The sequence below is a fragment of the Vigna radiata genome, chromosome 7 (assembly GCF_000741045.1).
Source record: "Vigna radiata var. radiata cultivar VC1973A chromosome 7, Vradiata_ver6, whole genome shotgun sequence".
NCBI classification, from domain to species: domain Eukaryota; kingdom Viridiplantae; phylum Streptophyta; class Magnoliopsida; order Fabales; family Fabaceae; genus Vigna; species Vigna radiata.
In genome coordinates, this window is record NC_028357.1 from 35,444,599 (window position 1) to 35,454,802 (window position 10,204).

Below are 10,204 nucleotides of genomic sequence, written 5' to 3' on the forward strand. Positions count from 1 at the left end.
TGAGATTTAAAAAGATATGTTTTGCTTTTTAATCTAAAATTGGTCATTTTCGTTAAAGGGGTTCGTAACTTAATTTTGTTAAACCCAGGTTATGCTTCGAGATACCTTTTCATAAAGTTACACTCTCACATGAATATGCTGTAAAAGTTGACTATTTTTCTTCTTAAATGTCCACGAGTTCGAATATAAAATTCTCAGTGTCCATTTCGTTTTCAAGATAAAATAGACACAATTTTCACATAACATACTAATTCAACATACAAGAATCCATCCCATCACACTTCCAATAGGTAAACATAATTATTAAGCAATAGTCTACCATACTAAAAAATTTATAAAAATAAAATATAGCTGGTATTGTTGTGTAATCCACTTTTTGCACAATAAATTGGACATACTTTTTTATAAAACTTGTACCACTTTTGCTAGCCAGATCTTTTCTTTTTTCAAAATTTTTAATCTAGTTTTTAATATATATAATGTACCTTTTTTTAAGTATCTACACAACATTGGTTAATAATGAACATTGTTTTATTAACTAACAGACAGTGCACTAACAAAGGAGAAAAATTAGAGTAACGAGTGTAGACGATCTTGATTAACTTTCATCAAGAACAAAAAATTGAGTGAGGTCAAGAGAGTGAATATTTGAACATAAACAAATTCCATTGAGCACATCCATCACCATTAACCGCACCGCCACTCGTGTGGTAATCTCAACCATCAAGTGCACCAAGGGCTTTCATGTCCTCCAAAAAAGCCGTATAAGAGTCATCAATGCTCTGTGCTTTTGGAGCTGATGACGAGTTCACTGACTCTGATTTTACAATAGTTGGCCCTGATGTCCCAGATACCGTCCTAGAGGTTAGCACTGCTGGTTTCGGTTTTGTTTTACTCATTGCAGTTTCTCTTCTCACTCGCACAGATGCAGGAACCTAGTAAAAAAACAAGATAAAGCAATTAGTGGAATACACAAGAGATTGAAATAATAACAAAATGATCCTACTTTTAAGTTCTTAGTTAAGAGTTCGGGATTTTGTTATATTGACAATTTGACAAAACTATATAACCAGTCAACAATCACTTATTTAACCACTTGTGAAAACATCATTGACTAGCCCAGATATTATTATATTATTCTTATAAAAGATGTGTTAATTGGTTATACATGGAAAGGAATTATTAAAACATTGTTTCTCATCGGTTAAATTAACTTATTTAACAGCTATCCTTCCTTAGGCTCAGACATAAATTCAAACTCACAGGTAACATTTCTTCTCATTAAGAAAATCTGCCCCGTACGAGTATGAGCAAATGCACATAAAAATCATTTAGTTGTCATTAGTTTGGTTACATGATAAGATATCCAAAACACTAAATGCAGTAGCAAAAAAAATTACCACCATAATTACAGTATGGTGGCATTAACTTCGTTAGTTAGAGTTCAAGAAAGCTAATTATCAAAATACAACAGAAATAAGTTTACTCAAAAACTTGTTACAAAATTAAAATAAATAAATAATATAGATCAGGAAAATCCAAAAGCAAAAAATTCAAGAGCCAACATAAAAGGAAGCCAAAAAGTCCCTCAACTTACCATAGCTGTGAGTTCTGGAGTGTGCTGCGCCAATGGCCTTTTAACAACAGTAGAAGCAGCAGATTTAACATAAGATGGTTTCGGAGGGGGAAGAGGCGGCCGAATTGCCATATGATCCTCTTCCTGGAAGTTTGGAGGAGGACCAGGTGGAAGTGGAGGCCTCATCATTGGTGGAGGACCAGGTGGAGGGCCATATGGTGGCCTATGGATTAGGGGAACCATCATTCCAGGTGGTGGTGCCTGACCAGGGAGTACTGCCCCAGGTAAAGGAGGCCTCATGTCAGGTGGTGGTGGGGGTGGTGGGAAACGGGATATTCCTGGGGGTAATACATCAGGCTGTAAACTTGGGATTAAGGCAGGTCCTGGAACAGGAGGTTGTTGCCTTGGAGGAGGATGCCCGGCAACCATTTTTGGAATCTCCTGGTTTGATAGGGAATTCTTACTCTCCGTTGAAACAGAACCATCAGACTGAATCATACCAGTCTTGGGTGGCACCTGATTAGGAGGAGGAGGAGGTGGAGGAAGCTGCCCCTGCATTTTAGAAATTGTTACCGTCCAAAAAGCTTTTATTACCATGATAAATGTATACTGTATCCCATCTATTAAGCAAGAATATCCAAAATCCAAAATATGCTTTGCAATGTTTCAAAACAAAGAAAATAGGTTCCGACTAAAGCTAAAACATGAAAAAATAGAGCAAAAAAATGTAGACAACCCTATCCACCCTGTAAAATCGGTCATTGATAATTTTAAAATATAAAAATACATCTATTTTTTTCTGTAAGCATAAAGATATGTTTTAGTATTTTATTCAATATTCTCTGCCATCTGCACATCCTAAATTTTGAAAAATCACTGCATCTGCATACTTAATCATTTCAGATACTAGCAGCACCAGTGAATGCTTTCAATATATCCCTAACATCATTTCTTTCAATGCCTTTACAATCAGGTCGTGCCTTTACAGAGAAAACAAAGCAATTTAGTAAGACAAATCTACCTGACTAGGATCCTTGGAAGGTGAATCATCTGTTAATGTAGACTGATTTCTCCCTTCACCTCCACTAGTGCCAGGTGGAGGTGGCTGAACTTGTTGAAGGGGAGGAGGTGGAGGAGGAATAGGACGATTTGCAACTTGATCTTTAGGTGGGGGACCAGGAGGTGGAGGTGGCAAAGGGGGTGGTGGTAATGATGTAGATACGGCACTAGCAGGCTTTGGAGGCATGGGAGGGGGAGGAGGCAATGGTAAAGATGCAGGTAAAACAGTGCCATCTGCTGAACTTGAATTGCTACCATCAGGCAGTGGGGGCGGTGGAGGAGGTGGAGGTACAGCTAATACATCATCCTCTGTCTCCATTGCCGAGGATGAAGCCGCAGCACTGGATGAAGCACCAGATAAAGGAATTCTTGGCCCTGCATTCCAGCACAATAGTTGACTGATAAGTACAGAAGAGTCAAACCAACACTATCTATAGATAGATCCATGATTTTACAACACAAATATGAAAAACAAGCTCAGCATACCTATAGATGATTTAAACATAGGAGGCTTCCCTGGTGGTGGAGCCCCAGTAGGGTTTAATGTAGGATGGTAATAAACAGAATCCTGTAGAAAAATCAGTAAGTCACCCAATTACCAATGACAGCTATGCCAGTTTAGTTCAGAAGGAAGAGCATGGGAAAACATAAAGCACACACTCGGAAACAACTTAAAGCCTACCTCAGGCTTTGGGTGTTTAACCCTCTCTTCTTCTTCTGCAGTTGTTCTCCTTCGAGGAGGCCCCAAATGACTGCCAAAAAGTCATCCTAGAATGTGTAAATCACACAAACACAAACAGGGAATAAATCTATGATTTTAAATTGACAAAAAAAAATTCTTCACCTGAACATTACTGGGGCCTCACCCTTCTCCCGCATTTTATCTTCATATTCCTATACAAGAAGGATTAGATCCAGATCATCACTAATTAACAATTAGCAGAAACCATTTAACGAAATAAAGCATATATCCAAATAAAATGTTAAAATCCTGAAGATTGAATTTTCAGTCTCCCACTAGCTAAACCAGACAGTTTCTACTACTAATACAATATTAAAATCAGTTCATAATTTTCCACTTACATTAAGCGCATGTTTGGTTTGAAGTTGGAGTCTAAGATCTAAGTTTTCGATGTGAAAAATGAAACCTATTAAAAGAAGCTTCACCTAGAATATGAATGGATCCACGTTTGCCTTGATATGACGTGAAACCAAACATGCACTAAGTTTTGATTTTGCCTTGTTTGTAACACTCAAGCCTTAAAATTATAGTAAAAAAAGTGTCTCTCAGAAGACAGATTAACAATGACCCACAATAGATGTCTGTCAATAGAAACTAATTGAAGACTATAGCCATGACCACACAACCTTTTACACGGGTCTAAGAAAATATCAACCTAAACCATCATTTACAGATTGAGATAAACACAAGAGGATGCTATTCAGCTACTCATAATGGGAGTTGCCCATGACAAGAATAGTACATAAGCCTATGTTCTTGTTACAGCCTATTTTCAAATGCACAAAATCAGCAATCACTCGTCCATGGAAACCAATGGATTTTGATCATGGCAGAGAAAAAGATACTGGAGACTATAAATAACTGAGATATTTTGCATCATACAAAGAGCACAATGAATTATGAAATAATGATTATTTTCATTCACTGATGAAATGTTTCTATAAACTCCATAACAAACGAACACCCATACATAATTGTGTACAGAACACAAGTAGTATTGAATAGTAGAAAAAAATGGTTCAACAGAAAGAACATATAATAAGTTCTTACCTTCCTTTTCTTTAGGACAAGGTTAAGTGTGTCTTGTAGCTGTCTCTTCTTGTGCTTTCTTGCTTTATCCAAAGCACCATCAGCCTCTGCCACAACCAACAATGCACAGTGAATTTGAATGGTAAAATCATCCTAAAAGACAATCATACAACTGCATCCCAGAAAAAAAAATCTTTGCCCTTGCTCCATGAAGACAAAAAGGGTATCCTTCAAGGATAAAAGAAACTTCGTACAGAATTTAAATGAACTTCCCTACGCACTGTAATGTCATGTTTTTTATTCACCGTGAGCATTTGCAAGTTCACCAAATTTAATCTGAATGTTTTGCTAGTCTGTACAAATCTAATTAACGCGTTCTCCTTCATCATCACAATTTATTTGTTACTCTAATGGAAATTTCAATAGCTGCTCCTAGTCCGTTAAAATGGGTTCTAGCAATTACACAGACTAAGAGATTCATTCAAACAACAACTACCACATGCACGATCAAACAGCCCTTTATCAATGCTCAGCAATCAGTTCGCGATAATAAAAATAATAATGATAAGTGAAAGAAAGTATATTGAATTTTACAGCCTTTCATTGCAAAAACAAAAGCACGACTTACTCATCATCTCCAAGTTCTCAATCTGCTTCTTCAACTGATCAGGATCTTTCTTCAAAATCCCCACCTCCCTCACCTTCTTTCTTTCCTTCTTATTCTATTGTTCAAATCAAATAAAAAAGGTGTCAAGGATAAAAAATCCGACCATGAGCTGAATTCTTCGAAAACACAAGCAATACATAACAAGAACACACACTTTAAGGAACACAGACATCGTCACAAATTAAGCTAAGTTCGTTTGAATGAAACCAAACAGCTGCTTTGTTTTAAAACCCTATTTGCATCTTTTTCGCATTATCAAATTCAGAGAAAAACTACTTGCACTATCAATCAATTAACAACAGCGGAGCATGTGAAAGGGGTAAAACAAGAATTAGGGCAAGGATAAGAGAAAAGGGGGAACAACAAAGAGATTAAAAGCGAAAGAGAAATGGAGCGTGGGTTGAGGAAGTGAAGAATACCCTCTTCAATTCTTTCTTCCGAAGCTCCTTCCGGTAAGCATCGGTTGGGTTCATGACCTTGCCACCCTTCGTCGTCTTCATTGTGGAAGACTGAACCCTCTCTTTCACAAGCTACTCAGTATTAATATTCCTCTTCCGAAATCGAAACCCTTTCCCCTTTTCGCTCTTTCTCTTCTGTCACGATTTAAAAAATTGGGACAAAACCGCAAACAACACAAGACCCTTCTTCACGCATCTACTAATGTTTGTAATAATGATAACAATACTAAATAACAACTTATGTATATCTATATCCGTATCACGAAATTATGATGCTTTTTCTGTTCAAATGATGAGGAACGAAATCAGGTCCAGGACCATATTATACCTTAATTAAAGCCCGGCCCACTAACGCTATTTCCTCCTTTTGGGCTTATCGCCTCTAAAAACTTTTTTACTCATATAAGATAAGGGTGTTGTGTTGCTCCCTACACCTCCCTAAATGGGACCTGTAACTCCCCATTAATTTAATTTATTTCAAAAATATTCTACATCTTCTTACTGTTTTTTTTATTCCAAAAATACCCTACATCTTCTCACTATCCTTAACCATCTTTCTCTTTCTCTTTCTCTACATTAATGGAACACTCACGTGTTTCTGAATTTGTAACATACTACAAAATATAAAATTCAGAGGAAACTTCAATATTACTACTTCTATCATTTCTATTTTATAAAATTAAAAGTTAGATACAAATACAAAATAATAAACATAATAATATTAATAGTAAATAACGATATATTATTATTATTATTATTATTATTATATACTAACTTTATAATGACGAAAGAAATAAATAAATTCTAAATCTTTAACAAATAACTTTTTTTATATTTTAAGTATTTAATAATATTTTTATATTATTTATCTAACAAATTAAATATTTTATTCAAGTTATTTGAGTCAAACATGTCGGTGAGTTAAAACATAATATAATGTTAAAAATTATAGATATTATATGTAAAAAAANATACATGTATATAAACATTTTTCTAGAAATTTAAAACAAAATTTTACCATTTATTAAGTAATTTGAAAAGAAAAAAATATATTCAANAACGAAAATAAGATTGAATCAAACTTATTTAAGAAAATATATTCAAATTTAAGTCATGTAAATGCTCCATTAATGAGTCGTGTAAATGCTCCATTAATGTAGAGAGAAAGAGAAAGATTATTATAGTGTAAGGTATTTTTGGAATAAAATAAAATAGTGGAGAGGTATAGAATATTTTTGAAATAAATTAAATTAATGGAAAGTTACAGGTCCCACTTGGAGAGGTGTAGGGAACAACACCCATAAGATAATTACCGTATCATATTTTAATTATATAGATAGGATAAGATACATATTTTTATCCCATTGTCATGTTATTTCATCAATATAATGATGGTCTACTACCATTATTAAGGTTATTTAAAAAACCTTTTGCAATTGTTTTTCTGTAATCATATCTTAATATCACTATTTGTGTTTTTATTATTGTAAATATCAGCTTGTTATCAGAATAATTATTATCATTATTATTACTTTTATTATCATATTTAACCCTTCTTCTTAGTCAAAATATCATCATTATCATATCGTATTATTCTTATTGTGATTATTCGTTATCATTTCTACTGCTATATTATTATTATTATTTACATTGTGGTTATTGTTCTATCAATATTTTTGTTTTTAAAATTATAAATAATAATTATTTTATTATTATTATTATTATCATTCTGATACTATTTTTATTATCATCACAGCACCTATTAACATTTGATGTTGGCAGTATATTATACCCATAAAAACTAAATAAAATTAGTATTTATTTACTATTACTATTGTATTTTTGTATTTTATCCTTTGATATTGTATTTTAACTATTAAGGGAATCTTATTACACAGATAGTATTTACACTATATGTTATTAGACTACTTTGTGAACAATATGAGTTTGGCCTTTTTTTTTTTATACGTTTGTGATATAATAAATTTATTGGATATCGAAACATAGAAATGTATTTTCCTTGCCTATTCAATTTTTTTATTTATTTCATTTTTTATTAGGAAAAATCATTTAAAGATATTTAATTTGTTGAGACAATGTACGGACAATGTTTAATTTAGCTCAATATTTAGATTAATGAAATATTTATTTTGATATAATATTTAACTCGGTACAATATTTCGTCTCGTTAACCCGTGATAAATTCTTTACGTTTATTGCTGGTCCTGAAAAATAAAATTCTATGAACCAAATCGATACGTACGTACACAATGATCTACTACTAGTTTTATTTTTCTTTTAAATAAATATAACGATTATTTCAATAAAATCTCAAATTTTATTTTACTTTTATAAAAAACCACCAACCAAATCTCAAGAAACTTTGCTCAAACTATGTAAACACACAAAATATATATATATATATATATATATATATATATATATATATATATAAAGAAAAAATAAATTTTTATGTTACTAAAATGATTGGTATTTATAAAAGGTTTAATACCCATTTTGATCCTTAGTTTTGTACAGTGTATTCAAAATTGTCCTCTTTTTTTTAAAGTTCACAATCGTTCTATATTTTGCAAAAACAATTCAAGTTGATCCTTTTTTCTTACAGCGTTAAAAAACTAATGTCAAAATTGCTCTCGTGGCCAAAATTAAATGAGTTATCCGATTAATCCAATTAGTTGGCAAACTCACCCAACAAGAGACTACCACGTGACAATCCTTTTTCCACTCAAACCCTAATTCATTTTCCCCTTTCTCTGTTCAAAATTGAGGTTCTGAACATCGTCGTCGCTCCATGTGCCTCCGTTCTCTCCACTACCGTGTCACGCCCCATCTCCCCGCCCTTTTGCACGATCACCACACACCCACTCGCGTTCACTCCCATCGCGGGCAGCGTGCGATAGTCCCTCTCCCTTGTGTAGTAGATGGAGCATCAGGTCTTCTCGTGATGACCCTGCACCAACCACGAAGACCAACCTGCAACCCCAAAAACCAGACTACAATCTTTCCAGTACTTGACAATTTTATGTTGCATGGGTTTAGTAAGGTTGTTGATAAAAGGATCCTCATTCATAACAGCTCGAGACAGATGCAACTGCAATTTCCAAACTTCATGGAAAAAGTGATAATAGTCGGATGAGTTGTTGTGGTAAGAATGTTTGCTGCATCAAAAATGGGCTTTAAGTACGTGCAGATGGTCTCAACCAACTTCCAATTTTGCATTGATGGGGCTCCTTTGTAATCAGGATCAGAAGTGTCCAAACAAGAAAACACTTCCTTAAGTTCAGAAGCTGCCACCAGCATCTGATATGTAGCATCCCACTGGGTTTGGTCATCAATAAAAAGGTTCCTTTCACTGGGGACTTGAAGATGATGCTTGAGCTCTAGGAATTTTTCCTCATGTGATTTTGAAGGCTTCACATATTTTACACTGTCTCTGATCTTTTTACAACAAGATGCACGAAGCCCAATAGTTCATTTGCAACATCGATGAAGGTTTGGGCAATGCAATTTCCTACCAGCAACTGACCATCGAGGATAAGTGGATTATTTACAGAGAGTAATGGTCTAAGATTCCCAAGGGCAACTTCACTCGAAGTCTGATCACAAGTGATAATGCGAACGGACGACAAATATTTGAGATCAACTCTTCACTATTTAGAGATAAAAAAATTTTCAGCATAGAGAAATTTCAGAGGAGGAGGGTGTGAAGAGTGAGGAAAACGCTGAGAGTAGAATCGGAGAATGCCACGTAATGATAAATTTTACAACTCATTTAGGTTTTGTCACGAAGGCACCTCTATAGTTAATTTTTCGCCGTAACCAAAAATGACAGACGTGAACCGTTTTTGTAAAATATAGGACAATTGTGAACTTTTGAAAAAAAGGATAACAACTTTGAATAGACCCTCTAAAATTAGGGACCAAAATAGGTATTAAACCTTCATAAAAAAACAAAATAATATAAATAATTAAAATATGTTTTAATGAAATTATATATATATAGGGGTTTGTTAACACGCGTACGCCTGTTTTTCAGTTGGTACGTTTTAACAATGTGTACTGGATTATAATAGACAAAAATACCCTCATTTATCATGAATTCTAAGTTTTAAGGTCAAGGATATTTAAATAATTTTCATTTTCAAAACTAAAAAAAAAAAGAAACCTCCAAACTCTTACTCACCTCCCTCATTCTTCTCAACCCTTTCTTTTTAATCTCTCTCACTCCAACATTTTCTCTCTCATCTCTCTCACTCCAAGATTTTTTCTGTCATCCCTACTGTTGTTCCAATTGAAAAAAAAATCAGAAACACTTTGTCATCAGAGATATTTTCTCTCTCATCTCAACATTTTCTCTGTCATCACTCCAACATTTTTTCTCTCATCTCAACCCAATTGAAGATGGTGGTAGTAATTTGAATCAGAGATATTTTTTAAAAATTGAAAAAGTTTACTTTTTTATAATCATTTTATATTTATTAATCTGTGTAAAATGAATATAAACTTTGTCACTTTATGTTACTCTTTCGAAATCTCAAAGGTAAAAAATGATTTTACTATTTTTTATCTTGCACAGTGGTTAAAGTTTATTCTAAACGCATGTAGAAGTTGATTCAGTGATAAAAAAGGGACATAAGGAAATTAAAGAAATA

At 33.6% G+C, this 10,204-nt stretch overlaps 1 protein-coding gene across 1 annotated transcript; it reads right to left on the reverse strand.

Moving 5' to 3' along the window:
• Positions 1 to 570: 570 nt before the first annotated feature.
• Positions 571 to 5,795, reverse strand: LOC106769531 (formin-like protein 5). Its single transcript, XM_014655191.2, has 9 exons — positions 5,493 to 5,795; positions 5,035 to 5,128; positions 4,428 to 4,513; positions 3,480 to 3,529; positions 3,318 to 3,387; positions 3,122 to 3,203; positions 2,598 to 3,010; positions 1,598 to 2,128; positions 571 to 935 (listed from the first exon to the last, which is right to left on the reverse strand). The coding sequence occupies exons 1-9, from the start codon at positions 5,571 to 5,573 to the stop codon at positions 717 to 719; spliced, it is 1,626 nt and encodes a 541-aa protein (XP_014510677.1). The 5' UTR covers positions 5,574 to 5,795; the 3' UTR covers positions 571 to 716.
• Positions 5,796 to 10,204: the final 4,409 nt, after the last annotated feature.

Excerpts from the sequence above, each read along its gene's own strand:
- LOC106769531 (XM_014655191.2), bottom strand. The coding sequence starts at position 5,573 with ATGAAGACGACGAAGGGTGGCAAGGTCATGAACCCAACCGATGCTTAC. Across the intron at positions 4,514-5,034 it reads TGAGAACTTGGAGATGATGA|AGGCTGATGGTGCTTTGGAT; the intron begins GTAAGTCGTGCT and ends TGGTTGTGGCAG. Across the intron at positions 3,204-3,317 it reads TTAAACACCCAAAGCCTGAG|GATTCTGTTTATTACCATCC; the intron begins GTAGGCTTTAAG and ends ATTTTTCTACAG.